Source organism: Urocampus carinirostris, chromosome 8 (genome assembly GCF_059441175.1).
Source record: "Urocampus carinirostris isolate Australia breed hairy pipefish chromosome 8, RoL_Ucar_1.0, whole genome shotgun sequence".
Lineage (NCBI taxonomy): Eukaryota > Metazoa > Chordata > Actinopteri > Syngnathiformes > Syngnathidae > Urocampus > Urocampus carinirostris.
Window position 1 is genome coordinate 36,896,849 of NC_142356.1, and position 21,884 is coordinate 36,918,732.

Genomic DNA, 21,884 nt, shown 5'->3' on the forward strand with positions numbered 1-21,884 from the left:
AATATTGCACAAGAGATATGAAGGATTCACCGCTTCCACAGGTTAGTGTACATGTCTTCTCCTAATTATTTTATTATGCGGCTATTTATAAGCAGTTTTAGGTGGTCATCTTCAATGCGAGTATATATGTAATTTGTAATAAACCTTGTGCAGCAACGCACACGTATAAATATTGTAGCACATCCAATGTCTATGGCGCATCGGTTTGTAGGTCACACTTTCAAACATCTGGGTGTTATTAATTCGTGGGATAACAGAATTACTTTTTAAATTAAGTAACTAGTATCGGTAACAAGTTTTTTTTCAGTAATGAGCCCTGCACTGATTGTGGCACAGTAAGTTCAATGACAAAATTTAAGAAGTTGACAAAAACAAATCTAGGAAGTAACCAGATAATTGCATGATTCTTCACAAACCTTGTTTACATTGTTGAAAAATTTAGGGCAAAATAATCTTCAAAAGTATTAACAGCACTATACATTGCAGTTACTTTTTGTGTATCGTGCGTATTTTCCGCACTATAAGGCACAAACAAAAAAATAGTCCTTTGGGATATGTTTTCATATATAAGGCGCACGGAATCAAAACTACAGTAAAAACTGTTGTATTTGCGCGTTGATTGTTCAAAGGGGATGGAATCCAGATCGCGGCTTGAAGTGCACCTAACCCAATCCACTAGACTACTATGGATGCAGACGACACATGAAAAGGCATTGGGTTTCATCTCATCATCAAACTATTTTTAGTGACAATGCCAAATTGTTGATTTTTTCATTGGGCCGGCACAGGAAAATATTGTCAGACATTAAACCTCTCTATGGTACAGAAAAGGTTGGGACTACTATTTTATTGAATCACCGACTCGCCAAGTCTTCACAAAGCACATGCAATTCTGAACTCACTAAAGCTAAAGGCTTTTTAGGAAGCACTTTGGTGGTTGTGAAATATACAATGCTTAGTTTGAGCTGAGGAAAAGTGTAACAACATTCTCTCTAACATATCTGGTACTGTGACTAAAAATGATGTGGTAATGAGATAAGACCTACTGCTTTTTGATGTGTCGTTTCTATAGTTAATAATAATAATAATAATGCATTTTATTTAAAAGCGCCTTTCAGGCCACCCAAGGACACTGTACAGACAATGGAAAAATACAATTTAAAAAGTTGTAAGCGAAATAATAAATAAAAACAAGACATAAAAACATAGGAAATGGAGAAGCTATGTGTTGTAGGCAGTCCTGAACAGGTGTGCAGTTTTGGAGGTCCGGAGGTAGATTGTTCCAAAGCTTGGGAGCAGCGCAACTGAAGGCTCTGGCTCCCATGGTGCTCAGATGGGCAGGGGGCACTGACAGTCGGAGGGAGGACGAGGATCTGAGGGAGCGAGTGGGGACGTGCACCTGGAGAAGGTCGGACAGGTAAGGAGGAGCCAGGTTGTGAATGGCCATATATGTATATAGGATCAGTTTGTAGCTGATGCGATGCTGAATAGGAAGCCAGTGTAGCTGTTGGAGAACGGGGGTGATGTGCTGCTGGGAAGATGTTTTTGTGATGATGCGAGCAGAGGCGTTTTGAACCAGCTGAATTTTATGGAGGGACTTTTTAGGAAGGCCGAAGAGGAGAGCATTGCAGTAGTCAAGGCGAGATGTGACAAGACTGTGGACGAGAATAGCAGTGGTGTGGGGGGTGAGGGAAGGGCGGAGTCTGGTAATATTGCGGAGGTGGAAATAAGCAGTGCGGGTGATGGTGTTGATATGTGAGTGGAAGGTAAGCATGCTATCCAGGATGACACCCAGACTCTTGACCTGGGGGGAGGGGGACACTAAGGGGCTGTCGATGTTGAGAGAGAAATTGTTTACTTTGGATAAAGTGGATTTGGTGCCAAGAAGGAGGAATTCTGTTTTATTGGCATTTAATTTAAGAAAGTTTGTTGTGAACCATGTTTTGAGTTTGGAAAGGCAAGAGGTGAGGGAGGGAGGTGGGAGTATGGAGTTTGAATTGCAGGAGAGGTAGAGTTGGGTGTCATCAGCAAAGCAGTGAAAGTGGATATTAAATTTGCGGAGGATATGACCAAGAGGCAAGAGGTAGACGATGAAGAGAAGAGGACCTAAGACAGATCCCTGGGGAACACCTGTGGTGACTAGGGAGGGCTTTGAGGTGAAGGATTTCAGCTGGACAAACTGAGTGCGGCCAGTGAGGTAGGAATGGAACCAACTGAGGGGAGTATGGGTGAGACCAATGGAGGGGAGTCTATTGAGGAGGATAGGGTGAGAGATTGTGTCGAAGGCGGCGCTCAAGTCTAGAAGGATGAGGATGGAGACTAAACCGGAGTCAGATGCTATGAGGAGATCATTTACAATACGGATTAGGGCAGTCTCTGTGCTGTGGCGGGGGCGGAAACCAGACTGAAAGGGCTCATAGAGAGAGTGGAGGGACAGGTGCGAGTGGAGTTGAGCAGCAATAGTTTTTTCTAGTATTTTTGAAATAAATGGAAGGTTGGAGATGGGGCGGAGGTTGTCAAAGTTGTTGGGGTCAGCACCATGTTTTTTCAGTGTAGGGGTAACAGCAGCGGTTTTGAAAAGTGATGGGACAATACCAGAAGAGAGTGAGGAGTGGATAATGGCAGATATGAGAGGAAGCAGGGAAGGGAGGCAGGATTTAACAAGGGATGAAGGGAGGGGATCGAGCTGGCAAGTGGTGGGCTTGGATTTGAGTATGAGGTTGGATAATTCAGCAGTCGTGGGTGGAGCAAAAGTGGAGAAGAAGTGACAAGGAGAAGGAAATTCAGATGGGGAGGGAGCAGACAGGTTTTGATGGAGTTGGTGATGAATCTTAAGGATTTTGTGATTGAAGTACTCCATTATATAGTATATAGTTAGTGGTCTAGTGGATGGGATTTGGTGCTCTCTTTTGCTATCTGGGTTTTATCCCTATTCAATTCAATGTTATGTACTTGTGAACAACCATCCATGTTCCTAGTGGCTTAGAGGTTAGGATTGCGGTTTAACACATTGATTGATCAATGCTTGCAAATATGTTAATACACATTAACATTTCTGGCCATTTTTTTTTGTCAGTGCGCCTTAAAGTCCGGAAAATATGGTACAATCAGTCACTCACTATAAGCCAACAAAATAGATATGACTCAAAACACCAGAACATGTTTGGTATTTCTTATAGAGCCACAATTTTAAGTGACCATTTTTGGTATGACATAATAAAATGACACAATGTTTGTAAAATGTAATCTCAAACAAGTTTGACCTGGTAATTCCTCGTGAATTAAGCTATTTTAACCACATACCATAAGGCTGACAGAAGCAAACGCTGCGCAGTGGAAGGTTCTTTCTGAAAAGAAAATGTGACAGCTGTAGATATCAATGTGGTGTTAAAAAAGTGTTCTTGCTTTGTTCTCTTACCTGCCGATTTTTGTAATACCATGCTGTGAATCATTCATAAAAATAAATTACCGTATGAACAATATGGAACACAATCGTTGGTCAACAATGGGAAAGATCAACAAAAGAGCAAAGCATTTCATTGTTATTTAATATTTTAAAATAGATGTTCATTATTTTGACTATTATCCTTCACTGTTGATTGTTTTTTAGACTATTATGCACTGTTAGCTCAGGAGGTAGAGCGCTCGTCTTGGGATCTAGAGACCGCAGGTTCGATTCCCGGCTCCTTCGTGTGATATGTCTAAGTGTCCTTGGGCAAGACACTGAATCCTTAATGACCCCAATAAGCAGGTAGGCGCCTTGCATGGCAGACTATTGGTGTGTGAGTGTGTGTGTGAATGGGTAAGTGTGAAGCACATTGTAAAGCGCTTTGGGTGACTTGAAAAGTGCTATATAAATGCAGACCATTTACCATTTATTATGCAGACTTTGGTTCTGATCTGATTTTCAACCCCTTTAGAGAAAATCTAACCCAAAATATTTAAACAAATGAAAGGGCTCAGGGGAGGGTTTTTGGAAATTTGGCATTGAGAGGGTTTTTTTTTGTACAAACCACTCCTATTCTCTTCGCAAGTTCAAAATTCATTGATTCTTTATTTTGGCTGTCTTATTGGTTGTTTGGATCCTTTAACCACTCGGGTCGTCGGGGCACCATTTGCTGTGGTGTGTCTTTGGAAAGTACGTCCTAGTGGCTTCCATCCCTCTCCAGGGCAACATGTTTCCGCCCCGGACTCGAACCGGGGACCTTTCGCGAATCAAGCGAATGTGTTAACCACTAAACTATAAACGTATCAAGAATATAGCATTTTTTATTGACAGACGCAAAAATTACTATATAAATTCATAGAAAAACCAACAACTTTTACTTTCATAAACCAGTTTTTTTTTTTGTCAAACCCGAAAATAGTTTTACAGAAGGGGTATTTTGGTACCTGTGTACAGGGTTCGTACACCTTTTTAATGGCCAAATTGGAGCACTTTTCAGGGACTTTGGAAGCCAATTTTTCAATTCTCCGGTATCATTAAAATAAGAAATCCGATGTAAATCATGTATTTTGCACACCAGCAAATACATTTGCGATTTACACATGCTATTTTTACACTTGCAAGTGCAATCATTAAGAAATGTGATTTTAAGATAAAACATGAATATATTCATATTGAGATAAATCTTTCCCCATATAAATGTGAGGTAAAAATGACAGTACAATGTATTTTACAAATTCAGTTGCTGAAGTTTTCTTCCCATTATAATTTACCACAGGGAAACGCTACCTAAATTTTTTGCATGGCACATAATAAATGTCCAAAATTTATGTCATCCTTACATTAATACATATTTCATAGTGCCCTGTTTAGGTGTAACATGCACCTGTCCTTTTGCTGTAGAAACTTATTCCTGCTGCAGTAAATCATGAGGGGAAAAGAAATGCAATGGCAAAGCATAGCCACCGGATGCCAGTGCTGGTGTCATTTTAAGCAGACTTGTTGAGAAACATTGCAACACTTTCAAGCTTTTTACAACGACTTCACCCAAAATTCAAGGACTTTTCAAACCTTAAAAACACATCGTTTTGAAGGATGTCAAGCACACGTACGGACCCTTTGGATAAAAGTAAATACATACATTTTCTTAGTCTTGGTGAGTTAAACTAAATTAAAAAAAAATAAATAAACAGCATTTGTCAACTGACAGTGCTACTGGTCAATTAGAGCATTTCATCATAGGACAAAAACCATATTTGAGTAACGCTGCAGTCATTTAAAGTGAAAGATCTTTGATGTGCATTTTCTCATTTTTGAGAAACAGTCACAAAAAAGAAATTGGCTTTCCCACACCAAGGCTAAACTAATTAAAAGGTATTTTCTTTGAAGATAAATTTTGTAAAAAATCTTCATCTACTTCAACCCTAAAATATTGCATTTGCACTATGCCCTGTGGTTCTCATTAATTCCTAATCAATCTGCCTAAATAACTCAAGAATACATTTGAATGTAATTTTAATACAATAGAGCAGTACAAAGCAAGGGCAACAGGTCAATCCAGCCTTTCAGACGCAATCCCTGATACAATAACACACATATGGCTTAACTACATGCTTTTGAAGCACATAGGATAATGATAAAAACATTTACTTTGATATGAAAGTAACAGTTCCAGTCACATTCCATGATACGCTAAGAGTTTTACAAGTACAGTGTTCAGGTACAGGGCCATTGTATAGGAGTGACTAATGTGTTCTTAGTACATCTGCAGGGAAAACATTCTTTGGGCATGTTCGATTTCAATGAGCATACACGTGTTTGTTAATAAAAAAACACAGGAAAAAACACAAAAGAAAAAACTCATATATGGGTAATGGATATTTGCCCAATGACCGAATGTAACTGATGTCCTCTGAACTCACATCATAAATGATATGTTGAAAAAGAAACTGAAAAACTCCTTTTATGTTCCGTTGGGACATGAAATTTGATCATAATTAGCTCATTGTTGAAAACTGCCCTTAATATAATATACTTAGTGTTAATGACAGTTTTGTCAAAATGAGAAAATAGGTGCTTATTTTTACCTCAACGAAGAAAACATATTTATTGCAAACAAGATATTAATTGCTTTACTAGTTTAATGACACTAACAAGACTATTGCGTTGAATATAGCGAAAATATGTATTCGGGCCAGGGGAACATTTTTATATTTGAGTAAATAAAACTAAAAAAATTTGAGATTTTTTTGCAGACATTAAAAAGTAGCAGATCTGAAAAGACATACAAATATTGTATTTGGAGGCATGTCAAACAAACTGCTTAAAGGCTGGACCCAGCACGTTCGATTTAATTCGGCCCGCCATAAATTTCTGAGTATGTCAGAAAAAGAAGCGAGTCTTTAGGTCATTTCTATCAAAAGTTTGTTATTCATTATTTATTACAAACCAGTATGACAATTAAGACAAAAAATAAAATAAAAATGTTTTTTTTCATAACTCCCACTTGAGTTTGTATAGCATGATGAGTCCAGGTGTAAAACTGCATTCACTTAACTGTTAAAATAAACCAGTTAATACTTTCAATGCCAAACATTAAAATCAAAGTAAAGAAAAATAAAGATTCGAACATAGATGTTTGGGTCAGCTCGTAAATCCTGAGTGTACAAAATGGCTATCCTGGAAGAACTCGTTGACTGATCATTTTGGTCAAGTTTTAAAATAAAGAGATAGTAATTGCATTAGCACCCATTAACCATAATCTGCATAATATACTACCGAAAATGACTGCTTTTTGAGCGTAGTCTGCATGAGGTGTTGGATCGTGTTAAAATGCTACCTCCCCTTTTGCTAAGTAGTCAATCAAGAGCTTTCATACTTTCCACTTCGTTATGCCACAAATAATAAACTTTCATTTGCAACTTTGCCAATTTTGAATGTCTACATTTTGCGAGCTTATTTAAAAATTGAGTGAATAACTCCTGCCTCAATACAATTACAATGTTGAGATATGTATCCCAAATAGTACTTGAGAAGTTTATTCTGTTTTATTTTTTGACACCTGCAAATAAATTTGCATAGCATGCAATGTTGTTGTTTTAACTATTATAAACTTTTGACATCATTGTGACTATTGGCCAATCATGTTGCACTTCCTTGATATCCACAAATTTCATTGATGTCTTATCCACTTATTCTGAGTGTCTACAAAACTTTCAATACAACTTGACCTGATATCAATGTTACCAAAATTGTACGTGCAAATTGGAGAACACTATTTAAAGAAATGCACACCCTAAGATTAACCGTTAATTTATCTTTGATGCAATCATTCATCAAAATGCTATATAAAACCACTTTGAGGCTTCATTTGTATACTTTCACAGAGTTATATTTGACTGTTTTTGTAAACAATAACATTCAATAAAGTTCTCAGTAAAAGTCTTAAATAAAAAAATACTGTATGTAAGTTGCAGTACACATTTCAGTAAATGTTTTGGCCAAACAATATGAAGTGACAATATTGTACCAAGAAAGTTGGCAAACTTAAAACTTTCCAATACAGGGTAGCATTTACTTTTTCTGAAATATGACCTATTGTATTTCCCTTATTGTATTGTATAATTTTGGACCTTATAGGGAAATAAAAAAACTAAAAGAACCACCACTACTGTAAGCCCAAACTCCTGAGAGTAATGCTAAACATGTAAACAATTAACGCAAAATACGTCGCGTTCCTTGATTATGCCATAAAAAACTGCAGTAACTTTCAGATGAATTTGCCATACATCAAAGTTTTACATTCAAGTACAAATCTACAATGTAACACAAGCATTTTTGCTTAGTCAGATTGCGAGCTGTAGATCGTTTGTGCACACCATTCAGTAAGTAAACACATGCACTTCATTGTTTCACTCATGGACATGCCAGCTGGGGTTTTACACAAGCGGGTGTTACCCTCACAGTGCCGTGAGCGTACGGAAGATTTGAGTGAGGCAGAAGACAGATGCAGTGAGTGCAGTGCACTGTTTGGCTAGCAGCTTGGTGCTCAAATCGTGGCAGCTACGATTTCTGCCAGCTCTCTCTGCTGCGAGGCAGAAGTCTTTGAATGAACGGGCTACATCTTGCAAACCGGCGACTGCTTCTGCATTTCTCGGCTTACATCTGTCACAGCTTGAAAACCAGATGCACGTCCCTGCCAACTCCACCAACGTCTGAAAACTGTCAGCCAGAGAATGGAGCATTTTCTCTGGACTCTGGTCAATGGCTACTACTTTCTGGCAGCAAGACGTCAATCGCCTGGCCTCAGTTTGGAGCAGTTGCTTGTTCTCTGCAAAGTGGGACGCACACATTTCCCTTGGGTGGCAACCTCCTCGCCCAACTGCACAACGGTCAACACTGCTGTTTTCCAAAATGGAGAGGAGCTGATCCACATCCTCGCGTAAGACTTGGAAACCAGAGGGAGGTTCTGGGTAACGTTGCTTTCTAAGGCGGTTGATGGTGTCTTCATGTGTTTCAGAGTGAAGATGCTCGGCCTCAGAAATTGGAGCCGGGAGATGACCAATCTCAGATGTTGGGGAGGAGGGTAGGGTTTGTGGATAGGAGGAAGAGTGTGTTGTATGAGATCCAAGAAGAGAGGAGGTTGTATGATCAGTCACAAGTGGTAATCTTGCATTTTGTGTTTCACCACCTCCTTGACATGAGAACTCATAGACAGTCAAGTCCTCATCAAAGCTGCCTTCCCTGCTGAAGCAGTTGGTGTAAACTTTCTGGCAACTGCAAACATCCATATTGAATCCCTCTACTACTGACTCACATCTCGATGTCAGCACAGAAGTGCACCCGATCTCTGTTTTCAAGTTCTGAATGATCCCTTCTTGATGGGGCAGTTCTGCTGGACAGAAACCCATTAAAGGTCTATCACTGCTGGTCCTTGGCACAGTTTGTGACTTATTATGAAAATGTAGATTTTGTGTAGTCACCACAAATGGAGTTCTGTGTGGTGAAAAAGTGCTTACTTCATAACCTGGAATGCTTTCAACAGGAGTTGTATCACTCATCATGGATTCTGGAGGTACTTTTATAGGACCAGGAGTGTCCATTGTAAGGCCTGTAGAATCCTTTTGAAAGCAAGTGATCATGGAAATTGGGGGTTGGGTTATTGGCTTCAGATGATTCTTATGCTCAGGAAGGAATCTATTTTTGTTTTGTAGTTTGGGTTCAACCAGAACAGGCAAGGAAGCAGTGTCATGGTCGAATACGATCTTCACTGGCGTTTCTTTTATTTCTGACACTACGGTACAGTTTTTGGGTGATGTTTCAATAAAAAACTCACACTCTGCCTCAGAACCTGTAACTGTTATATCCGAATCATCAGACTCCACCACCTCTGCCCTTTCCTCTGGCATTTCTGTGACATCATTACTTTCTACAATTTGTAACATATTAGTGTTTTCACCACCGTCCAGAACTGGACTGTGGGCTTCACTTTCACACTCAACTTGGTGTAGGGTCTCGTGGGAGCGTGACAAATAAAGAGGCAACTGTTGAATCTTCCCTCTAAGTGTGGAGGCTGACAAACGGCCCATGATACTGGGGGAACACGACCGGAAGATAAAGTGTGTTGGCAGAGGAGGCTCTCTGCTAAGATCTTGGCCAATGGCAGAATTACTAGAAGAGTATGTGTGTCTCTGTTCATCTAAAGTTTCACTCATACATAAAGCATGCGAATCTTCAAGTTTCAATCCAACCCCTGATTGACATGTAGGATTCATGACACTAGTAGCAACTCTTAGCTTAGCTGTGATGGAGTTTATAGTGTGAGAATATTGTGGATTGCTGGGAGAATTCATACTCAAGTCAGATAGGCCCTTTCCTGCAGGTGAATTGGCACCCTCCAAACATGTTAAAGCGGATGCCTGATCAACTTTTTCCACATCACTTCCAGTATTAGTATTGGTCAAGTCCTTGTCATCAAAAACATCCAAATTCGTGCTGTCAGTAACATCATTGCTAACATTAATTGTTGATTTAGCAATGCCACTAGGTTCATCTTTATGTGTCATAATTTCCCCATTTAACTGTGAGCTGCTTACTGCATATATCGTCTTCTCGTGGTTGAATAAGGATACTTTGGTTGAGGTTCCTGTGATTTCCCTTTGTAAGCAGTCACTTAGGGATTTGTGACCAGTTGGCAAAGGGGGCAGAATTGCTGATGGTGGAGAAAGTGGGGGACTATATGATAAAAGCATTAGATCAGTTTCAGGCACATCATCTTCTGCATGTAAATTTTGAGCAGGGACAATCTCTTTATTCAACAACGGTGAAGTGTAAGGGTTGTTTTCTGTTACAATTCGTTCCTTAGCCTGTGCTTCACCATCTTGAATCTTTTTCTGGTCCCGTTCTCTCTCGGGTCCTTCACCTACACAATCAGGACTCTCCATCGTTTCAGGATCGATATGACACCGTACAACAGTAATGGAGGGAGATGCTAACTCAACATGATCGGTGATATATTTAGACTCCATGGCATCAGGTTCCATCTCCATTTCTTGTTTCCTATTCTTGGTTCCTGATGCCAGAGAATCTTGAGTTTGCCTATTGGTTCCAATATTAGAGGGAATGGGTTTTGACTCGAGCTGTGCTGGTTCTGCTTCAGAATAAGTCAATGAGAAGATCGCAGGACTTTGATGATTGGTTTGTTCCAAAGGTTTTGGCTTGAAGATCTGTAAGAGGGTATCACTACTTTTCTCCATTAAGATGCTACTGCTCATGGATTGAACCCGGTCCCGCCTCTCTGTTGGGTGGCCTGGATATGACACCCTGGAGGTGTAATCTGTTTCCACAAAAGAACGCCGCTTACGGGATCTTTTCCTTAGCTTATCCAATGCCTTTTTGCCCCCTTCCTCGTTGTCACCATGTTGCCTCTCCTCTTCTGCTTTTCCGTCCTTCTTTACAACTCCCACAGACACCCTGATGTTACTGAGGTGGAGAGAGCTCATTACATCCACGTTTGTCTCAGTGGGATTTTCTGTAACAAAAATAAAAGACCAAAAACCTTTGTTTTGGAATCAATTGTGAAGAGTTCAACTATTTAAATATCTGACACCACTTACAACAGTAGTTCAGATCCACAAGTGTATCTGTGTACTGGAAGATCAAATGTAAAAGTTTCAAATAGGACTTTTTGAAATTAAGTTATCTTTCCAAAGCATGTGAAACCTTGTGTTTTAGAATGACAATTTTCTTTTTTGTCATTGAGAACAACTTAGTGAACATTGTTTGCAGCGAGATTAGGTATGGCAATCCATAATATATACAGTACTAAAGGCTTGAAAAACAAACAAAAAAACAAAAACAAAACAGAATAATGTCAGGATTAATGTTCAAAAGTATTTAAAAGATAGTGCTTGGAAATATTTCACGTGTGTGCGTTTGTGTTGCGGTTTTGTTGATACCAACTTTATAATAAAGCTATGTGATAATCATGTTAACCACTAGATGTCAGTAAAACATTAACTGCATGATCTTTGTGTTTTGCTAAGAATTATTCAAAAGGTAAATAACACGCGGTATGCACATTTAACAACACGTTTACTCATTTATATACTCGGTATACTTAAAAAATAATTTTCCCTTTGAAAATATTATTGGGGAATTTCTTGTAGCTAGACCATCATAGAATTGATATATAAATCACAGGCAAAACTATGTGAGAATTGAGTAAAACTCTAGGCTACTGCTTGCATTGGGTTCACATGAATTACTTTAGACTCACAAACTCGTTGTTAAGAATGGAACATTTTGAATGGTGATCACTCAGTCCTCAAGGTTCATTTATTGGGGTTTTGCCCTTAAGCGTACTTTTATGTGTCCTAACTAATTTATAGTGCAATGTGCAGTATTTAACACAAAATCCCCTCACATCGTGTACTCCATGAAGTTAGACAAAATCACTATGTGGCAATCATGTAAGCGAAATAAATCATAATACAGCTGAAATTGATTTGAAACAAATAATTAATCTTGTTATCATACTAGCCAAAACAACTTAAGACTATGATAAACTTGCAAGTTACATTTTAAGTGTTCAAATCTACCTTCTGGAATCCACACAAGCGTTTCAAAAGTCACTGTCACTGAATTTTGGGGGCTCTGACAAATGAAAGCTGTACTTCCATAGTACTCAAGTGTCTTTCAAAATCACTTTACAGTGTTGGAAGTCACAAATATGGACTGAAGCATAATTTAAGATCAAATGCCAAAAGTTACGAAATGAATTAAAATGGTTACGAAACAATATTGGGGTTATGTGGTGTGTTTGGTAAAACTCAACCCCCATTTTTATTTATTTTCAACAATTTAAGTTTGCTGTAATGCATTTAAAGCAGGCAAATTTAGGGTAACTATGCCCTGCTGGAAAGTGCTCATAAGTGTGCATCCAAACAACAAAGTTCCATTTCCAAAAGATGACATACCTAGATAGGTTTACCATAAGGATTCAAATTACTAAAGTGTTATACTGTAATTAAAAGACTTATGGCTGTGTTTGTGTCATGACTCATGGGGTGATGATGATTGATGATTTACAAACCTTGATTATTAAATGCGTTGTTTTGGGAGATTTATTCACACAGGTGTACCTGGCATAAAACTAGCCCATTGGCATCAAAATCGTTAATCTATTTTCTTTTAACTGAGCAGTTTGTCCGCTTACAATACAAACCAAACAGGAATAGATGCAGAGGGAGGATACGCCCCCACCTTCCGGGTGGTTTCGGTGATGTCAATAGGGCCTTTTAAATTCTGCGGGACACTCGCCCTTAAGCTCTTCTCTGCCAGACCGAAAACACACTCAACCAGGTCAATGCCAGTGGTTGTGGAAGGTAGAACAAGTGGTCACCAGGCAAACCGATCGCAAAACTTTGATGCGCCATCAAATTACGAACAGTGCTTCATTTATTACTTCTTCCTGGTTTTCACAATTCAAACAGCATATACTGGACTGTCTCAGAAAATTAGAATATTGTGATAAAGTTCTTTATTTTCTGTAATGCAATTAAAAAAACAAAAATGTCATACATTCTGGATTCATTACACATCAACTGAACTATTTCAAGCCTTTTATTATTTGAATATTGCTGATTTTGGCTTACAGCTGAAAAAAACTCAAAAATCCTATCTCAAAATATTAGAATACTTCCTCAGACCAAGTAAAAAAATAATTTTATAACAGCAAAACTAAATCAAACATTTGAAAATGTCCATTGATGCACTCAGTACTTGGTTGGGAATCCTTTTGCACGGATTACTGCATCAATCCGGCGTGGCATGGAGGCAATCAGCCTGTGGCATTGCTGAGGTGTTATTGATGCCCAGGATGCTTTGATAGCGGCCTTCAGCTCATTTGCATTTGTAGGTCTGGTGTCTTTCATCTTCTTTTTAACTATACCCCACAAATTCTCGATGGGGTTCAGGTCAGGGGAATTAGCAGGCCAATCAAGGACAGTGATGCCATGGTCAGTGCACCAGTTACTGGTGGTTTTGGCACTATGGGCAGGTGCCAGATCAATCTGAAAAATGAAATCCCCATCTCCATAGAGCTTTTCAGCAGATGGAAGCATGTAGTGCTCTAAAATCTCTTGGTACACAGATGCATTTACTCTGGACTTGATGAAACACAGTGGACCAACACCAGCAGCTGACATGGCTCCCCAAACCATTGCTGACTGTGGGAACTTCACACTGGATTTCAAGCAACTTGGATTTTGCTCCTCTCCAGCCTTTCTCCAGACTCTGGCGCCTTGACTTCCAAATGAAATGCGAAACTTGCTTTCGTCTGAAAAGAGGACTTTGGACCACTCTGCAACTGTCCAGTGCTTCTTCTCCATAGCCCAAGTCAGACGCTTCTTCCGTTGTCTTGAGTTCAGAAGTGGCTTGACCATGGGAATACGGCTATTGTAGCCCATTTCCCGGACACGTCTGTGAACTGTGGCTTTTGATACCTGGACTCCAGCTTCAGCCCACTGTCTTTGAAGCTCCCCCAAATTCTGGAATCGGCTCTTCTTCACAATTTTGTTAAGGCTGCGGTCATCTCTCTTGGTTGTGCAGCGTTTCCGGCCACATTTTTCCCTTCCAACAGACTTTTTGTGGATATGCTTTGAAACTGCACTCTGTGAACAGCCTGCTCTTTGAGAAATTTCTTTTTGTGTCTTACCCTCCTGATGGAGGGTATCAATGATGGTCCTCTGGACAGCAGTCAGATCAGCAGTCTTCCCCATACTTGTGATTTAGTTTACTGAACCAAGCTGAGTATTTTTAAGGCTCAGGAAACCCTCGCAAGGTGTTTCGAGTTAAATAGATGATTCAGGTGATTAGTTAAATAGCCTACTTGTATACTTTTTCATGATATTCTAATATTTTGAGATAGGAGTTTTGAGTTTTCTTAAGCTGTAAGCCAAATTCAGCAATATTAAAATAATAAAAGGCTTGAAAAAGTTCAGTTGATGTGTAATAAATCCAGAATGTATGACATTTTTGTTTTTTTAATTGCATTACAGAAAATAAAGAACTTTATCACAATATTCTAATTTTCTGAGACAGTCCTGTGTATATATATATAATAAAAATTAAGATAAAAACATTTGCACATGTGTTGAATTTTTGGCTATTTATCCTGACAATATTTGATCTTTTTTTTTCATTCAAAGTCTATTATATTTTTCCCCTGGAGTGCCAGGTCTAACAACATCGCATACAATGTCTCACCATGTAGTTACGATGACAAAAAAAGCATTTTAACTCAATATATTGTGCTGACTGTGGTTGTTGTACAATATTTGTTAACTTTATTCGATTAATATCTGTTTTTAAAATCCAACTGAAAACACAATTAAGTGATTCTGAACACACAATCCCACTATCTGAGTAGAACACCTCATTAGGCAAACAAGATCACCTTTCTGGTCCACGCCTCTGTTCGGGTCAGGTGACGTGAAGCCATCTCTGGCATCAAAGAACTCGTCATCAGAACTGCTGTCGCCGAAGCCGGGCGGTGGCTGCAGGATGGGGGCCGAGTCCACTTCGTTAGCTTGACGCTGGTTGACCTCTGTATTTTCCTCGTCTCCTTTTTGAGTGTTGTTGACAGGCTGGCTGAGGCTGCGAGCACTGTCAGGGGTGATGTTGGAACACAGTTTGTAGTAGCAGCTGGCATCTTTTTGGTCAAAGTTGAACACAAAGTCTGAGTTAGAAGAACCTGACGACATGGTCGGAGACTCAGGGTTTCCCTTAAAACTACTTGCCCTGGTTGTGTATGCTGCTTCACATAATCTCCTTAAAGTGTCCCCCATAATGTCATTTCTCTTTCTCTTTAAATCTTTTTCTTTAGCCTCTTCATCTTCACTGGCCTCCGGGGGACTGGGAAGGAGGTCCACAAGGCGGGAGAGCTCTGTAAAACATGTGGCATCGTCTTCAGCATCAGAGCTGGTGGACTTTTTGGCAATTTGAATGTCAAGAGAGTCAGGGGCCGCGTCGAAGTGTTGGATGTCAACTATCTCATCGGGTCTGCTGCTGCTGCCTTCGTCGCTACTAAAGGATGTGAGGTGGAGAATGGGATGGGAATGAGCAGGGGGAGGAATGAGGAAGTTGTTCTCCAAATGTATATGCGCATATGGATGAATTTTAAAGATCTGAGCCGAATCTTGGGGTGAAGCAGTGAGATGCATGGAAGATGAGGCGCAGGAAATTAAGTCGTCTTCTTCAAGTAAGTCCAGAGAGTCACTTGAAGGGCTGGTACCAAAAGATAGCGAGAGCTGGTCCTCTGTTGCTTCTATACCTTGCTTGTCTTCAAGTTTTACGCATTTATGATCTGGTTCAGCATTTTGAGCATTTTTCTCCTTAATACGTTTATACTCATTGTCACATTCTGGAGGGTAGGTTTTGGTTTCTGTGTCAACATTGTTGTCTTTTGGCCTCTTGTCTGATTGTTTGTTACTTTGAAATTCACCGTCATGCTTGGATTTTCTTGCGTGCCCAGCTTTTTTTTTCCGAGCTTCCGGGTCTGAGGAAGACCTTAAACGTGGACGGCGTTTGGCACTGATTGACGGATGGGGGACCAGTGGATCCATGTCCAAGTCAGACGAGTGGTCAGAATCGCTGCCCCGACGGGATACATAACCTGTGGACAGAAGGTAAAATCTTGTATAAAACTCAAGTTTTATAATTCTGGCCTAATGGGATAACAGTAATAGACGGCAATGAATTTTATTCTCGACTTTTGTCGATATTATTGACACGTTTTTCCAACAGATAGAAAGAGAGAGACACATATTCTTTCTGGAGCAGTAAAATAAATATACAGAAGTGGCGGCATCAAAAACAACGCATACCACAGCTTCTAGTTTTGGAGCATTTTAGCCGGGAAAGGACTAATAAAGAGGCTACCGTAAAATCCGGACGATAAGCCGCAACTTTTTTCCAGAGCTTTCAACCCTGCGGCTTATGCAATCATAGGGCTTTGTTTATGCATTTTTTTGTAACACCCGCAGGGGCGTCAGGGCAGTCAAGGTAAAAGTGAGACATATGGAAAATATGTGTAGAGGAAAATAAGGTTAATGTAACTTTCCTCTTTGTGCATGAATGAAACTAGCATGAACGGACCCTCATCATGGGAATTGTTTGTTTATTTGTAAATGAAAATAATGTGGCAAAACAAATGGATTACAAGAAGCAACATCCAACAAAGAAGTAATGTTTAAGGCGGAGTCTTGTTTATCTGTTATCATTATCGAGTGTTTTGGAATGAGTATTTTACACGGTTGGATTCTGAGGAATTATCCATGGAACCAAGCCATTTCCGCAGACATTCAAAGAAGTTGGATGCATGACTGTACCTGACAACGGTATATTGAATTAAATGCGTCCAGTCCGAGGAACAAACGACAGTTGTTAAAACCATTTGATTTAAAACTATTGAGAATCGTTCAGTACCTTTGTTACAGACTTTGTAGTTGACAACAGAATGTGCCTCACACAATAGTCACAATATTTGTTTTATTTACTGTTCTACTGCTTTTGTTAACCAGGTGTGTAAACCAGGAAGAGGGTGATGTGCCTCTTCCCGGTTTACACTACACAGGGATAAAAATGTTTACTGGATTTTAATTTATTATTTATTTGTTTTTTTGTACGAATTCACAGTATGTTCGATAAAAGATTTATTTTTCACAGTACCCATTTTTCTTGTGTTAATTAGCATTGCCACAAAATAAAATCAACTTCAAGTTAAATTGAAGAAAAAAAATATTTATCTGATTATTCAACTAATCGTATCAATAGTCGGTGACAAGTCAACAATTAAATCACCCATAGCCGTTATTTGCAGGCCTAAGTAAAATACATCATTTGATTTTTTGACATGAAACGTTTTGTTACCTTCTTCAGCAGACACTCTGTGTTTTTTTGGGATGTCCCTCCAGGAAAAGATGTTAATGTTGGGGTCAACAAACACTCGACAGTATCCTGATATTAAGCATGACATATCCTTGGCTGCGGTTGTCTCCAGGAGTAATGTAATCGGCTGAGGTTGGGAAAAAAAATAGTTGTCATGCCAGAGGGGACTGGGATCCAAACGCAATTAGGAAACAGGAGGTAGATACATACCTATCAACGTTCAGTATACGTTTTCCCTGTATTTTATATTTTTTTTGATTATTTCAAATTGTGCCATCGCGACATCACACACCCCTGTCTCACACCAGTCAACATAGGGAACCACTCACTTGTCTCGCTCCCTACTCTTACACATGCTCTGCTGTTCACATAAAAACTCTTTAATGCTTCCAACAACTTTTCACCCACTCCATACATTACTATCACCTGCCACAACACCTCTCTATCGACTCAGTCTTACGCCTTTTCCAAGTCCATGAAAGCCAAATATTTTTCACACACCTGGCTTAACTGCAAACACCTGATCCACACGTACTCTTCCTTTCCTGAAACCACTCTGCTCCTCCATCACCACCTCATCCGTTTTTGCTCTTACTCTCTTAATCAAGACTCTTCCATACAGCTAACAACAAACTTATACCTCTCGAATTGCTACATTCATACTTATCACCTTTACCCTTATACAATGGCACCACAAATGCATGCCACAAATCAACAGGAACCACACCACTTAAAAAGCATACTTTCACAAGCATACTAACCAGTCAATCAGAGCCGTGCCACCTTTTTTCAAGCATTCAGCAGTACAACCATCCAACCCAAGCGTCTTCCCCCTCTTATTTCTTTCACTGCCTCTTGCACATCCCATGCTTCCACAGGCTTCACATTTAAATTGACGAACACGGGCATTCTCCTTATACCACCGATTAACTCGACTCCCACTTCTCTCCCATCCTCAGCATCTCCTATCTTTCACTTTCTTTCCAGACTCCCTCTTACTTTTCACTTCTTTCCAGACCACTTCTCCTTTTCTCAAATTTCACTCCTATTTTTCAACACCATTAGTCATTATTTTCCCTTTTCGCTGCTTTCACTACCGCTTTTACAAACCTTTTTTTTACTTTATACTTTTCATGCGCATCACCGCTCTTTTCTTGAAGCCACTCCTCGAAGGCACATCTCTTCTCTGTCACAGCTTCTGAGACCTCATCATTTCACCATTTACTTTCTTTCCAAATACCTCGACCAACTTTTCCTATTTCACACACTTCTTTCGTACTCCTCAACACTGCCTCTTTAAACCACTTCCATTCAAATTTCACACTCTCCACTTCTCTTCTACAAATCCGTTCATACTCTTCCCCTATCCTCTCTTAAAACTCTTTCTCCTTTTCTGCCTTAATCAACTCTGACATTATTACCTCTTTCCTCGCACTCTTCCTATAACTAGCCCTCCACATCTATACATCTATTTATTCTCAGTTTTCCTTCCACATAAAAAAAACATTTCACCTCTGTAAACATGCACATCCAACAATCTCCTTAACATCCCTTCCCTAACCACCACATAATCTATCAGTGCTCTGTCCACCATCTCACCACCATCCATACTGACAAAAGTATACTATTTCACGTCCCTCTTTTTAAACAATGTATTTGCAATAACCAAATGCACTGATAATCATCCATACTTCCACACCCCACTTTAATCGCACACACATATCAATCTCAACCAGTTTTTCCTTTGCTTTCTCACTCACAAGCACAGCCACCCCTTCTCTAGCATGTCCACCCGTAACTCCAGACTTTCTACCATACATACCTCCAAGCTGTAATTCACCCTTTCCTTTCATCTTTGTTTCACTGAAGACAAACACATCAACCTTCCTATTAGTCATCATCCTTCCAATCTCCTCTTTTTTCCACTCAGTCGCTTTACTTCCACACCCTCTCACATTTAGTGACCCTATGACTAGGGTTTGCGAGACCTTTCAGTCTCCCGCCCCCCTTTCTCACACCTCCCAAGGGAGAGGAACATATTCATGTTAAAGGCAATAAGGTTCTGTATGTTCTCAGCTTCAATAGGCCCAGCCTGTAGTTGTATCTGATACTATTGCTTACTAAATGATAAAACTCGTATTTCGTATTTCTTTTTTATCCATTTCGAAGCAGTATGACAATTGAGGAAAGCATATTTTAATCATGGCTCCCACTCCAGTTTGCTTAGTGTGGTGAGTCTGTTAAGATGTAGAGCTGCATTTATTCAACTGTTAAACCAATTGTTCAAACATTCAATCCCAAACATAAAAAAAACTGTTGCTATTGTTTATTATTTTCAAATATGTTACTATGCCTGGACTTGCCCTCCCACCTGCAATCTCAGACTACATAAATCATGGAAACACGTACACTTGATGAGTCAGTCCTCCATATCTTACCATAATGTCTTGCAGGTATATTTTGATCAAGCCAACTTTGTCGGATTCTGGAACAAGCTCGATACGTGTGATACTGGTAAACTCAGTAAGCGTGGACAGGATGCTTAGTTTGTTGTTGATCACCTGACTCACTCCATATCGGGCTCCCACTAACAGTGTTACTGTAGACTCTCTGTCCTGTAACTGAAGAGAGAGGAGAGGACTTGTTACCGATATAAATTGTTTATGCAGCTATATTTAATGCAGTTAGAAACTAACTAACATTGGGTTGCATTTACTCACACCCACATTCATTACACACATGCATACACAAATATGTACACCTATCCATCCACTTTCACATACCCTACTTACATACTGTACATAATAATAAATCATGTGTTATATTTCCCTGCAACTGGATGGCAACAAGTTCAGGGTGTCTCCTGCCCACTGCTCGAAGACAGCTGGCGATGGGCTCCAGCACCCTTGTGACTCTACTGACGATAAGCGGTTCAGCTAATGGGTCGATGTGCTATATTGATTTCCGAATAACGAAATATATTTTTCAATTTTATTTTTGAATAAAGAGACAGTGTGTATTATTTGACAACTTAAAAAAAAGAAAGCAAAGAGAAAAATATTAAGAAATTAGTCTCATATGGCACGTGGCATTTCCAATTTTTGAGTTAGATTCATGTCAAGGTAATGGGATTCAAACCCAGATCATGGCAGTGAAAGGGCCACTAGACCAGTTGTCCTCAAATGGTCTAACTTAAGGACCCACCATTACACCTTAATGACAAATTGACCTAAATTGAAAAAAAAAAAAAACACTTCTCATATTTATTGAATGAAACAATTGTGCAGTTTAAAGCAGAGCCAGTAAAATATATTCACCTTTTTTTTCCAAGATACCAAACGACTGGCAAAACCAAAATGACTTCAAGTACCATATATACTCGCATATAAGGTGAACCTCTAAAATTACTTTAAAAGAGCCATATACTATATGAAAAACAAACCCAAAATATAAATTATGTAGATTATAAAGATTAATAAACCGGAAAAAGAAATAAAAATAAAACCTAATAAACCATTTACTGTACCTTATCATTTACTACTTTGACTCAAATGTTGTCACTGTTTTCCACGTTTCCTAATCATTTACTTTCTTGGAACCAATTATTAAGGGTAAAAAAAAGGGAAATAAAAACTAAAAAATCACAATAAAACCAGATGTAGTCCTCAAGCACAATCAGGATGACCCGATTGAAAAGGAAAAGGATAGAGCAGGGAATTATTGCCATCTACTGTTAAGGAGTGTAATTCAGTAATTTGTCCTTTTTTTTTCGGGAAGAAAAAAGCCTGCAACCCACTGAAAAAAGGTTTGTGAGAAACACTACACTAGACAACTAGGGCAATCAATGATGCAGGAAAAGGGATTAGATTTTCTCTTATCGTCACATTACTTTTACATACTATATCACGTGTTACAACCATTGGCTGAAATCTTTCCCATAATGCCCCATTACAACATTGTGTTATGTGGCACAGAGTTGTGTTGATGAGATAATATCTAACGGCTTTTCCTTTGTCATAACTCTAATGATGTTGTGGTTAAAATCTGGTGCTTTTAACACCGTGATCTGGGTTTGAATCCTATGGCATCCAATGTTGTGCAAATAAGGTCAGCAATAGTTTTCGATTCATCAATTATTGCTCAAAATATGGAATTGTGCTACCGTAAAACTACATGTGTAAGTTCTCATCTGGCTACACAAATAAATATGGTACTTAAAAACAACACGATTAATAATGCATATATTTGTATTCCCTCACCATCATAGTTGCACTAAAGGATTTCCCACCGTAAGACTTAAGCTCACTCAGCTCTTCCAAGTAATTTATGCGTGCTTGGTTGACTGTCAGGCCCCTCAGTTTGGAATCATGTTGCGATTGGATCTTCTTCAGCTGGAAGTTAATAGCCTTCATCAAATCTTTTTCTCGCATATTTCTCAGCAATGTAGATGAAACAAAGTTGTCGATGCCCCACGTCTTACTGGGACACA

At 39.3% G+C, this 21,884-nt stretch overlaps 1 protein-coding gene across 2 annotated transcripts in view; it reads right to left on the minus strand.

The window, feature by feature from the left end:
- Positions 1-5,444: 5,444 nt before the first annotated feature.
- frmpd1a (FERM and PDZ domain containing 1a) overlaps positions 5,445-21,884 on the minus strand; it is a 64,293-nt gene continuing 47,853 nt past the window's right edge. For both annotated transcript variants that reach the window (XM_088342576.1, XM_088342577.1), the window contains 5 exons: positions 21,655-21,874; positions 19,834-20,016; positions 17,378-17,522; positions 14,904-16,121; positions 5,445-10,976 (listed from right to left, as the gene is read on the minus strand). In XM_088342576.1, the coding sequence (XP_088198702.1) occupies positions 7,906-10,976; positions 14,904-16,121; positions 17,378-17,522; positions 19,834-20,016; positions 21,655-21,874 (4,837 nt within the window). In that variant the 3' untranslated portion in view covers positions 5,445-7,905. The remainder of the gene's footprint in view (positions 10,977-14,903; positions 16,122-17,377; positions 17,523-19,833; positions 20,017-21,654; positions 21,875-21,884) is intronic.